We start from the raw sequence: 13623 nt of genomic DNA, 5'->3' as shown, positions 1-13623 counted from the left end.
GAACCTCAGGAAGTTGTCCATAAAATAATAAAAAAGTTTTCTATCCTATCTCTCAGACATCATTAATATGCAGTTAGGATGTCACATCTGTTTCTACATCATAGCAATTATTTACTGAAATAACCATCCAACAAAGTATTTAATTTATTATTATTTGTGGAGAAACTGAGAGAAAGAAGATATACTTTTATGTAAATGCATCATGTTTGACTTAAATTCTTCTTCTTTTGAAAATTGCCTGACACGAAAAGTTTCCTATTTGTTGTGGGATTTCTTCTAAATCGATTGAAGTTTATGTTTGTCATTCATGTTCATTTTCTCTTACAGATAATAAATAAAATGAATATAACTTAAGCTATATGATTTAAACGTTCGTTCTATTGAAATTTTCTTTTTTTTTTCTTCCTGTATTTCTTAATGACTTATATGATCTATTTAGAGAAACATGGGAAACTCCCTTTTCATAGGATATAACTTCCAACGTAAATAAAATGGTTTTTCATATCGATCTGAACAGAGAAACGATGGTATTAATATAACAAACTTTTTGATTCAATACGTACTGTACATTTCCCTGTCCATTTAAATTCATACTGGGGCATGTGGTTTCCATAAAATCGCCATTACAACAATAAACTAATCAACAACTGTCACAAATCTCTAAATAGGATTTCATTAATTTGACCAAAGATCTCAGTAAAATTAACCTCTCAGTCAATATTAATAGAACCAATGTTATACGGTCTAATAAAACCTCCGACTACGATAATTCTTATATTTTTATATAACTTGGTAACTATTGTTTTACAATTTTTTTTTTTTTTTACTTTTATTGAAATAATATCTTTTCGTTTATTTTCTTGTTTTTCTGTTCTTATTTGACAGGATATAAGCCATACAGAACAAGCTATTGTATATGTAAATATCTGAAGCGTAGTGACGCGTAACGAAGCTGAGTACAACGTTGTGTTTTGCAGTTATTATTAACGTAACAAATAATAATATTAAAATCAGATATAATTCTTTTATAATACATTTCTGATTACCATTAAACTATTAAATCCATAAAATATCAGCAGTTTCTTATATACTTCAATTAATATTAATAAATTCTGTTGTATTTCTATTCGAAAAACATAAGTTTACGCTTCTAAAAACTATTAAAAATTAGTGAATAACATGTTTAAATATTCAAAAATACCAGAAATAAGCAAATAAAGAATAAATTAAAACGTTCAGTAAGTACTGTAAACGTAACTCCATCCGTAAGATTAGATTAATTATATTTTCTATAAACTTTTAACTCTATTAAATTAAAAGTAGGTACTGTACTTACGAATATTGAGTAATTTCTACACGATTATGTTCGTTCATTAATCAATTAAACTAATTAACAATTAAAGTTAGGTCCTTTGAATTTATTTCTTCTATTATAGCTATATCATTATTCACAATGTAGTAAACATTCAGTCTGAGCGTTACGCCTGGTTGTCCTTGAAAGTAACGTCTACACACTGTCTACATCTATAGCTGCCATCTACAGTTGTTAATAGATACTATTTCAGGAGTAAATTAATAGAAGTATTGATACAAAGTAATAATAATCGATATTTTTTATGATTCCTCGTTGAAAGAAGCGTGTATATTTAAGTAATTAGTTTGCTTTCACCTGTTCAAAAAAAATTTGGTATTTTTTTTTGTATGAAAGGGAATTAGAAAACACTTATAAAACTCTGAAACTATAAATTTGTTACAATTTTATTTTCATTTTAATATAAAAATTGTTCATATAACTTTACTGTTGATGGTAAAGCACAAAACAATTTATTTTTTCATTACAACAAAGAAATATTCTGAATAGAAAACATTTGGAATGTGGACTGGATTAATCTCCATTTTTGAGCAAAATTCACATTATTCTCTATGTTTTTCTATATTCTGGCCAATTCACAACCCAAATTAGTTAAAGGAACATTTTTAGTGACTGCGAAATACATTTTTCTTTCGCTTATTACTATTGGAAATATTCAGAAATGTATTGTCATTTAGACACAAATTTGAAAGTATTTTATCAAATCTGTTCCTTGACATTGTTTCAATAACACGAGAAAGATTCTTTTTTCTTCAATTTCCAATAAATAACATTGCAACTGTCACTTGCTATTTTATCATCAGTATTTTCTTATTTCTTGGACGGATTAAGCTACCAATGACACTTTTTAAATTTTTAAATTAAATATATAAAATTTCATATATTTACCCAACAATAATATATATATATAATAATTGTTTGTATAATAATTAGGTATATAATGGCTAATTTCAAAAGTTATATAGTTATCCTTCCTTACAAATAGTTGGTGGTAAGTTGACAATAGTAGATCTCTGAGATACAGGATAAGATTCTGTAGGATATGGTTCTGACGATGGGGGTTGTTGAGTTGGAGGAGGATAAGAACTAGGTGGAAAGTCTTCTTGAGGATAGGAATCTGTCGTTGCAGATTGTGATGGATACGAACCGAGTGGAAACGACGATAGTTGTGGCTCTTGTGGATAAGATCCAGGCTGTGGAGGAGGATGGGTACCACTTTGCTGAATGTAGTCTTGATTCAATGGAGTTGCTGCTGGATTATTTTGTTTCTCATTGTGTTTCTTTACATAATATTTTGCATAAAGGCATAAACCTGCGGCAGAAATAAGGAATATTCCACCAATAGTAAGAAGGACTATACCAATTATAAAATTTACATTAGTTACAATATGATGAGCAATGTGATGTTCTTCATGTTTCTCTTCTGTTGCGTTTTTAAAAAATTCGTTTTCAACTGTTGGATCCTCTTCCTGCTTTGGTGGAGTATAGGAACGTTTACTTTCAGCCATTGCTATTGTTCCACCTATCAGTAAAAGAATTCCAAAACCGATGAAACAAAAGATACAACCGAAGTATAACAGCCTATGAGGAACAGCATAGTAAGGTGTCATATATCCTCTATGCCACGTATTTCTATACGAGTTTCGTTGATATCGCTGCATATTTTCCTGAAGAGAAAAAAAGTATAATTTATTTATTTATTACAATATTAAATTTAACTAAATGTTACCTATTAAATATACTAGACGATTGCTAATCCGACCATTCCTTGCACAGAAGGGTGCTAGATTAACGATATTGCCGGATTACTGACAGTTTATAAGGGGCTAAAGTTTGCCTAAAAGATAAATGACGTGACATGTTGCTCTTCGTAACTTGTGTAAAATCAACACCATGAAACGTCAGTAGCTGTAACTTACGTCATATGTAAATCAGCAAAGTGCCATATTATCACGCAAGTGTCATGCAAATGAGGCACGACAGCAACACATCCGTACTTCAAAATGTAATTGCACTATCTACATATAGCGAATTCGTTTCTGATAAACAATCGTCTGCTAACAGTGAGGAAGTGTTCCTGATGTATCAGGAACACTTCCTCACTGTTAAACATATCATACATGCCCCAAAGATGGCATTCAGATGATTCATTGTGATGGAGGGCAGTTCATTCCTGCATTTTTGTCATATACTGTACAATATATTTGTTTGCATTGCTTTAATTTTGGACAAGACTCTTCATGTTTTGGAGAATAGGTGGATGCATATGAATAGAATAAACTATTTATTTTATTTTGCAAAGAAAAATTGAGAAAATTCCATCTATACTGTAACTATTTAAAGACGAGAAATTAATTATTTGAATTATTTCATTATATGAATATCTACAGTCATATCAGTAAATGGTCTTTTTTTTTCTTATGATGAGAGGAAGAGGTCTGTAAGTAGCATAAGATGAAACATTGTAAAAACTAATTATAAATTCGATAAACTTCTATTAGAGTTTTTACTACTTTTACAAGTAAATCTAGGAAGAAATTGCAAAAAACTCTAGGATCATATGCATATTGTTGCATAAGATCCATGCACAACAGTTCTTTCATTGTTCAGCTTATTACTACTAGATAATATTTAACAAAGTAAAGTTTCCACATAATATAATTTATATAATTACAATTCAAATTAAAGTCCTCGCGTAATTATAATTTGGCGGAAAACGGACATTAAGATTCCCTCCAACTTTGAGTAAACACAAGATCTGCATAGGTGAGGAGAATGTAAGTTATTTTAATTAATACTTTTTTATATTTAAATAACTTAACTACTAAAACATTATCTAGATATTCATATTTTCTTATTATTAACATGAAATAAAAACATAGTACTACCACCACCTCGGGGGTTTTTTATAAATGTTTTTGGTTCAGGTCTGAAAACGTCGAGATTTGCAAAATACCCGATGGGTCAAATTTGACACTATTACAATACTTTTCCGTGTAATGTTATAACAGCCGGAAAAGCAAAACGAAGATCAATTAACAATTTCCAGGGAGGTAAGAAAATTCCGAATCTATCGTCATGGGAATCGATCCTTCAAAATGTTTGTACTCTTCCGTAAACAGATGGAAGAAAACCACTCTTCTCTGGGAGGAGAAGATCCTGTGGCAAATAATATGAAGTTATCTTCATGAGAGTCTCGATTATATTTATTCTTCATTCCAAAATCATGATTGAAACAGTTTTCGAAACATGACAAGAGCTTCCCAGAGTGTACAGGGACAGATACATAACGGGAGCCCTATAGTTAATTGTGTTAAATGGAAGTAAACGAAGGGGGAAAAAAACATTGTATAGGGGCTCCTACTTTCTCGAGGCTCAGGCATTCTGCGGATGTTAGAAAGGATGCATTAATGTTTTCATCTTTAAAACGTGAACGTCGACGTTCGACGTTCACGTTTTAAAGATGAAAACATTAATGCAATATAATAATTGTTTGTATAATAATTAGGTATATAATGGCTAATTTCAAAAGTTATATAGTTATCCTTCCTTACAAATAGTTGGTGGTAAGTTGACAATAGTAGATCTCTGAGATACAGGATAAGATTCTGTAGGATATGGTTCTGACGATGGGGGTTGTTGAGTNTATTTTCTGTGGCACTTTATACAAACAGATTATACAAATTTTATTTATAGATAAAAATCAATTGTCTAATTTTATACAATTAGCGTGTTTTATTATTATTATTATTTAAATTCTTGATGCGCTTTCAATTTAACATATGCATAAGTTTGCATTAACAATATACATTTCATGAAGTAGCAAAAATGCTTGAAAATGTTTGTAAATAATATTTACTTTTATGTAAAAAATATATATATTAAAAAGTATATCTTCATATCATTTAACAAGAAGGAAGGCTTTGCTTATAAAACTGAAAAATATGTAAAATATTTCTTTCATTGATTATTATAAAATTAACATTTGAGCTTCAAATTCCTCAAAATTTAGATGTAATTTAATACTGAAAAATCTATCATCTTTTAAATTGTATTTTCGATTTTATCACAAAATATAGCATCAAATTTGTGAAAAGAACGTAATTTTAAGTACAAAATTATCATATTTCGAGGGCAGTTTTTTAAGTTCAGATATAAATAACACTTTTTTTTTTAATTTTCAATAAAAATATATATTTTATATTGTTAGCAATACATTTCACATCAACAGCAATATTTCAAATAGCTAGTATATATGTGAAAATTCTGTAAAGAATAAATTCAAAAGGCACGGTTTTATCCTTCTTTAAAACCAATTGGAGGTGCATTAGCCTGAAGAGATCCTTGCGATTCAGGATAAGGTGCTAAAGCAGTCTTTTCACTTACGTATGGTTCAGATGGCGGAGGCTGTTGAGTTGGAGGAGGATACGGATAACTAGGAGGAGCGGTTTGTTGAGGATAGGTGCCTGTTATTACAGGTTGCGGTGGATACGAGCCAGGAACTGGAGTATATTGCGAGGGATACGAACCTGCTGGAGGTGGTGGCTGTTGCGGGTACGAACCGGGTGGTGGTTGTAGCTGTTGTGGATAAGATCCAGGCGGTGGAGGAGGATAAGTACTACCCTGCTGCATATGACCTTCATTCAACGGAGCCGCGGATGGATTATTTTGAATCTTGCTGCGTTTATCCACGTGATACTTTGCAAAACAGCATAAGCCGATAGAGAAAAGAATGCATATTACACCGATACAAATAAAAACTGTACCAACTATACGAACTACATTAGTTATATCAGAACCACCAAAACCAGCTTTTCTACGTTCTTCTCTTGCCTTTTTGAAAAAGGGATCTTGAAATCTGGGATCTTCATCGTGTTGTTTAGACATCGAATCAGCATGGTTACTCACGACTGTTGCTATCGTTCCAGCAAAAATAGTTATTATTCCAAAAGCAATCAAATAGACTGCACAACCGAATGATGCCAGTTTATGAGGGGCAATATAAGAACGTGGCATATATCCTCTATACCAAGGACTGCCATACATATTTTCTCGTCGCATCATGTTTGCCTAAAGAAAAAAAAAAGGATATTTATTAATTGTTCATTATAATATTTAATCATATAGACTACTGTTAATATAATAAGTAATAGACTTCATTTCACACAAGAAATACTTCAAGAGTTCACCATTAACCTGTGTAATCTGCTCCATACGAATATATACCATGTATATTAATATCAAAACATAACACAAAATAAATACTTCTATTAACATCATTGTTTAAAGAAATACTAATTGTGTGCCTATATGTTGTTTAAAAGTACGTAGTTTATATTTATTCAATATTTGTTTTGTTTTAATGCCTCCTTTATTTCCTCTTCCCTTTATTTCCTCTTCCCACTGACTTTCGCAACACAGCAACCTCCGTAAACCCAAATTTCGCAAAAGACTTCGCTCTCAGGAAGACTTTCTAACGGAAAATGGCTCTTGTTTAGATGTTCCTAACGTTAAGAAAACACTTGACCAGCCAATTGACTAGGCACGAACCCACGACAAGAGGTTTTATCTACTCGGTCACTGGCGGCCGATATTGAAATATTAATAACTAATAATATGCCATATATTATGTTGCAAATGTGGAATTGTTTTTTTAATGGCTTTCACACGAAGTCAAATGATAAAATATCAGTTGTTTAACACCTGATCTTTTCATTTATTTGAAAATGTAACTCAGTTATGAAGTTAATTAAACATTTATCTTCTTTATTTACCTTCTCACAATATAATAAATAAATTTAGCAGAATAATTTGCATTCTTTCTTCCGTTTGCTATTTTCTTTTTCTTGTTCTTTATTATTTATCTGTTAAACGTTCCCATTGAAGATCCATGCAAAAGAATGCAATTTTGCATGCTAATGCAAAAGAATGCAATTTTGTAATCTTCATGTAGCTTCATGTAATCTTTGGAATTCAATGTTTAAAAAGTCATTTCTGAAAGTAATCAGAAAATAAATTTTTATTTGACAGTGATCAAAAAGTATTTAGTTTAACGTTATAATAGGCATACGGTACATATACAGTAAATTTCCTACCTTCTCACTGTCTTCATTGAAAATTTTCTTAATTCGAAATGATTTCTGTACAGTTTTGCTAATTATGTGCAACTCCAAACAATAATTTGCTTCAAGAAGTCGTGGCGTGGTTCTGATCACTAAATTTTAATGGTATTAATAAAGTAAGAATTCGATTTAGGGATCAGCCTACTGCTTTGAGGGATCCAGGAGTGATTCCAGGTGGAGAACCTCAGGAATTTTAATGGGTAATCCTGTCCTGGATATTTCGGACCTCTCCTCATCTTCCAACTCCTTCATTGTGGACCTGACCGAACCCACGATGGGTATGGAAGAAAAAAACAAGCCCCATTTAGTGCGTACAGGGCGGAGAGAGCCAAAAATAAAACAAAAACAAAGAATTTATTGATTACTAGCTGCAAGGACCCGCTTCGCTGGGTTTTTATTTGTGGGCAAAAAGTAACGATAGTGAAGATTAAGATAATTACATTATAGCCAATCTTACCCGTTTTCTATTTCTATGGTCCCGATTCTATTTCTGAACGTCTCCTGTTCACGTCCAGTCAAACGAACTATTTTCAATTTGATCAATTTTCTGGAACGTTTACAATCGTTCTATAATCGAACCAATATGCAATAACAAATTCGAATTTAAAACGGTTCGAACATTTTTAAAATCGAAACAGAAAATCTTCCACTTTCAACCACTTTCAAGCCCATATCTCCCGCACCCTTATAGCTATCGAGACACAACCACCATAGTGCACGAATGGAGACTTGGGGCTACTACCACATACATACACCATTCATGTGCGATGTGTAGTTTTGGCTGAAAAGTGAAATATAGGGACACACACGTCCATATATATATATATATAGATAGATATATAGATCTATCAGAAATTCGTCAATTAATATCAAACGTACAGTACATCGGATGTCATAACAGTTAGAAATGGTAAAAACAGTCACTCATATAAAAACAAGTACAGTAGACCCCCCTATAACACTGTAGATAATTCCGTGTTATATGAATTCTATATTTTACGAGCCACTTAGATTTTACAAATACGTGAGCCGGCACACGTATTTGTAAAATCTAAGTGACTCGTACAACATGGAATTCACATAACACGGAATTATCTACAGTGTTATAGGGGTCTACTGTATTATCAAACGTCTTTTGTATAATAATATTCTTCTCCGCTGGCAGAACTCTTGGGACAACAACCACAGTAACCTAACCTACCAATTCATACCTAATATCGACGAGCACCACTGCCATACCTAGATTAATATCAATTCTCTCCTGACTCAGTTTATTACTGGCCACGGAAGATTTTCCAGTTATCGCCATCGCTTCACAGGTAAACGTACTCCCCTTTGTGCCATCTGTAGGGAGGTGGACGGTTCCAACCACTATCTTTACAAATGCGTGTGCCTTGAAAGGGAACGTCTCGAAATTGAACTAATTGCACAGAAATTAAACATCTCCTGGCCGTGTCAGCAACATGATCTCCTTAAACACAAGGATCTTTATTCAGCCTTTCGTAACCTAGTGCTTGCTTATGAGCAAGTGGCACCCATCACCACGCATGAGTAGTTCCTCACCAGGCTTCGTTCTTTTCATTACCTTCGCCACTGCTACGGACATCTGTAAATACTGTACAATGCCACCTAAATGCTACTGTTTTCAAAGTTGTAATGTAATGGCTCGTATTACTTATCTTATGTATTGTATTCTATACTCAAATTGTATTTTACACTCTATTATAATGTATCATTACTTTACTTGCTGTATTGTACTCAATTTTATGTATTTTATGTGCTTTTTCCTTCTACACTTATGTTTTATTTTGCATTAACACTTGTAATATTGCATAGTATCTGTACTTGTATAGCCTTCAAAATTCATCACTTTGTAATTCTGTATGTACTTTATACTGTAAACAAATTGTAATTAACTACATCATCGTTTTATTTAACTACAACATCATTGTTATACCTGCATCATCATTGTATTTACTCCTGTATACTATTCCAACCTACTTCTTGATAGCTCTGTAATTCCTGTATTGTAAACATGTTAACAACTACTGTATCTGGTTTTCATTCCCGGTAGTGCCATGCAGAGCCGGGCATGTACAAACTGTTGTATATAATAAAGATATTGATTGATTGATTGATTGTATTATTCAGTATAATGTCCGTACACACGAAGACGATACCCGGAAACATAATTCACGTGATCAACGGATTCTTCTTATAATTTCAGTAATTATCGCTTAAACCTTTATGTTCAACCAGTGGCCGTTGTTCAGAGAGGTTCGACTGTATAAGTTACTTCAAAAAAAAATAATTGAATGAGTTACTTGTTTTAATTTTAATCAATCAATATTGAAATTAAATTGATAAACGTTTCAATAAAAACACAAAATTAAAATGCTTTTTTAGATCGAAACTTTAATCAAGAAAAAAAGTATGTACAGTGTCGAAACAGCTGTTTTAACACCGAATTTCCGCGAGAAAAATTTAATTCAAAGATTCACTACTACTTGCAGTGTTTAATAGTTTAATCCACTCGGACACAAAAATATGAAGAATAAAAAAAGAAAGGAAGAGAAAGACAGTGTTCAATTAGTAATGCCTCTATACTTATATACAACCGCAGTGGCAAGACTTCAAAATGAAACTCAAAAGAAAAACAATGTTCAGATATTTCTAATTTAATTAACACACTTCATTTCTCTTCATGTTTGGCAATGTTTAACAAGTTTTTGAGACTAGATTCTAGAAATCTTCAAGTTGTTCTCGGAACCATTTCCTCGTGATAGTTTGTGACAGGTGAAATGGATTCCCTTGAGATCTCTCTTGAAAAAAAAATCAAAGTTCTTGAGTGTTCGAAACTTTAAACTGGAGTTTTCTATGGTTTCTAATGTGAAAGTATGTGTGGTAGTCTAGCAGAATAATTGACTTTGTCCACAGTTTCAACAAAATATACCACCACTTCCATTTCTTTTTGAGAAACATTTTCTTGAGTTAAAAACTATTTTATCATTGTTTGACATAATTGAAAAATTATCATCTATTTCAAACACAATTAGACTCAAACTATAACACATCTGTAGTTCTACCAAGCATTAAAATGTAGCTAATTAAACAATCTTTTTTTCTTTTTTACTGCTTGCTAAACAATTCCTGTGCGAAACACGTGCACGGAGGCATTATTTATTAAACTGCCTTAGTTTATTTCATTGAATTGTTAGACGTATACCATAAATTTATATTTTATTTTCTCGGGTGTTATAGAACATAGTGAAAGTATAATGATCAGTAAAATTTTGTCCTTCCCGGATTTCTATATTTCTCGACGTTTTGACGATTCCAAGAAACCAAAAAATCCTTACAAAATTGTCTGGGGAGGCCATTTTGTATTATACCTCAGGATTGGATAGATTAAACATTTTGAAACTTAACAAAGTTATTTCTATAAATGAGCCGTTGATGCTATTAAATTTTGGTAAATTTAAGGAGTAAGAAAAGTAAAGAAAGCTTACTCCTTCCAAAAATAATCCTTTTGTTTTTTATAATAACAATTATTATTATTATTAATTGAAAACTTCAGCCGCAACCTCGCTATTTATTTCTTGGATATGTCACCAATCCATATCCTTTTCTATTGTATAATTATAGAAGATTGTAGTGTTTTTGAAGCAAAATTAAACACAATAAAATTATCAACAAAAAGTAAAAAATCGTTAGTTTAATCACGTAATATACTGTTTTATTATTTATATAATATTCCATCATTCGATTCCCAACAGGGAGGAAGAACACATCCCGACTCTCCTAATAACAAAACGATTGATATGTTAAGCAGTCAGCCAGAAATTATTAATTACGTACTGTATTGCATGCTAATATTATTTATTCTTTTATAATTCAGTTAATTAATTAATACACAGGAAAATATGAAAATCACCATCATTTATATTGTTATATTATTCATGATTTACTGTTTTAGATCAATTCAATGATCAAAAGAAATAAACTAATGAATCACTTAAGTGATTCTACTGTATATATCACCATCTGTTACTTTCTGTATTACGTCATAAATACGTAATTAAATCATCACTACGTATCTAAAGCGTAATTTAGTAGAGAGGTTGAGGCAGACGTTTTAAACGTGTAGGTCGGACGTTCGGCGCCGCTTTCCCGTAAGCTTAAAAGTTTGACAATGGTGTTTGGATAGTCGGTGGAATTACGCTCGACATTCCAAACACCATCGTCAAACTTCTAGGCTTACGGGAAAGCGGCACAGAACGTCCGTCCTACACGTTTACACGTTTAAAACGTCTGCCTCAACCTCTCTAGTGTTTACGAATTCAATGGCACCGGAGATAACAACATATATAAATGTAACCCGACCGCGTTGCTGTATTCGAAAATGGGGGGATGGGAATGTCTGACGTCACTCGTGTAGTGTTTGGTATCTTCGTTTACCTCTCAGTCGCACTTATAAATGATAATACATTCATTGTAAAATTTACAATTCTACCTGTTAAATTAAAGTTTATACTTACGTTTACTCTGTTTTACTTCAGTTTAATTTAACACTCTTTTGTTTACTTCTGTCAATTACCTCTTTTAGCACTTTATAAATGAAATTTAAAGTTGCAAAACGTATGTCCCCCTGACGATGTTACTAGGACATATTTGCGTCAGGGCGACGCCCATTCGTCCTTGACAATTATGTTAGCCAATTATGTCTGTTTTTAGAAACCGTCTCATCCTTTACGTATTAATAGAAATATAAAAGAATAATACACGTTATTGATAATATGTTAATAGAAATAAATTAATTAATGAAATTAAATATAGAAATTAAATTTATTTATTTATTTAATAATTTAAACACCAGATGGAGTTATGTTAAAGCTAAACATTTTACCCCCTTCAGCTTCCATTGAAGTAACCTTGAAATTTCAAGGTTACTCCAATGGGAAAAAAATTTTTTTAATTGTTATTATTTATTAATTCTCATTTCTTTATTCAAAATTAGTTAAAATAGTAATAAATAAATTTTATTACAATTAATAGGATGAAATGAATCAGAACAATACAACTCTAAAAGTGCACAAGATCTTGTGGGGGCTTCTCTCAATTTATTCTTTCATTCGGACCAAAGTATCTTTACATGATTGGCATTTATCATTGTATTTTTTATAACTTCTGGTAAAATTACCTTTATGGGGTTCCTATATTTGATGCCTCTGCTTATGTCCAAATAATAAAAGGTTCGCAGAGGAGGACTGGGTGAACGTTATGCTTTTCTCATGAAATGTAGAGAATGGTAATGATGATAGTACATTCACAGTTGTAGATGAGGATGTATTGTACCCAAAGGGAGTATAATTCAAAAATTTTAAAAATATTTGAATAATTAATAAATACCTTTTATTAACACGTACACGACGATTGTATTGAGGATGATCCAATAAATTGTATTTGTCATCACAAGTATTTTTAGAAACAACATTTTGAAGTTCGAACAAATAAATGTTTAATTTAATAATTATCTCAATAGCCAGAGATACTGTTGGGCTGTTTGTTATTCATAAACAGAGATCAATAACAAACAGACCACCAGTTTCTCATAAAAAACACTCCTCTATTGGCATCAGATCGTCCCCAAATGTTATATTAACTTATCTCATCAATACACTCTAATCCAAATCAATTAGCCTATAAACGAAAGGCCCACACGTCTCTTCTTCTCTTCTAAAACAATAAAAAATATAGAAAAAAAACATTAATTATCAAGAATAACTTTAATAATAATTTTTATATATTTTTAAACCACATTGTTACATGAATTTCAGACTTCTGTGTTTGTGACTGGAGTCAAATGTCTCTGGTGATCACAGAATAGGATTTTATTGTGGCTCAAAATTATAATAGACTTATATAAGAAATCCTTTACCTTCTACCAAACAGTAATAAATTTAATACGATAATATTTTTTTTTTATAATAAAACACGAAGAAATTAGAATAAAATTGATTTAATATTGTGTAATAAATTTATCTTTAGGAATATTTTAAGAAATATAGTATAAAAATTTTTGTAATATTCTCTGGTTTTTAAAACCAGATCCGGTGAAAGAAATGACGT

The 13623-nt window shown here is 31.4% G+C and overlaps 2 protein-coding genes across 4 annotated transcripts in view; both read right to left on the bottom strand.

Moving 5' to 3' along the window:
* Positions 1 to 1482, bottom strand: part of LOC111633232 — an 11566-nt gene extending 10084 nt beyond the window's left edge. Inside the window, exon 1 of the mRNA XM_023377769.1 lies at positions 1337 to 1482. The gene's annotated coding sequence lies outside the window, so the exon portion shown is untranslated. The remainder of the gene's footprint in view (positions 1 to 1336) is intronic.
* A 252-nt stretch (positions 1483 to 1734) lies between these two features.
* LOC111633231 (proline-rich protein 2-like) lies at positions 1735 to 12183 on the bottom strand. Of its 3 annotated transcripts, XM_023377767.1 has the most exons (4): positions 12033 to 12183; positions 7468 to 7753; positions 7147 to 7366; positions 5019 to 6442 (listed from the first exon to the last, which is right to left on the bottom strand). In XM_023377767.1, exon 4 carries the CDS (start codon positions 6434 to 6436, stop codon positions 5669 to 5671), a length of 768 nt encoding a protein of 255 aa, XP_023233535.1. In that variant the 5' UTR covers positions 6437 to 6442; positions 7147 to 7366; positions 7468 to 7753; positions 12033 to 12183; the 3' UTR covers positions 5019 to 5668. The 3 variants fall into 3 exon arrangements, with proteins under 3 accessions (XP_023233536.1, XP_023233535.1, XP_023233534.1); XM_023377768.1 differs by lacking the exons at positions 5019 to 6442; positions 7147 to 7366; positions 7468 to 7753 and adding an exon at positions 1735 to 3039; XM_023377766.1 differs by lacking the exons at positions 7147 to 7366; positions 7468 to 7753.
* Between the last annotated feature and the right edge of the window lie 1440 nt (positions 12184 to 13623).

This window comes from Centruroides sculpturatus, unplaced genomic scaffold (assembly GCF_000671375.1).
Source record: "Centruroides sculpturatus isolate CEXI.00-Female unplaced genomic scaffold, Cexi_2.0 scaffold818, whole genome shotgun sequence".
Classification (NCBI taxonomy): Eukaryota; Metazoa; Arthropoda; class Arachnida; order Scorpiones; family Buthidae; genus Centruroides; species Centruroides sculpturatus.
The sequence above is the reverse complement of the archived record's forward strand: the minus strand, read 5'-3'. Positions and strand labels throughout refer to the sequence as shown.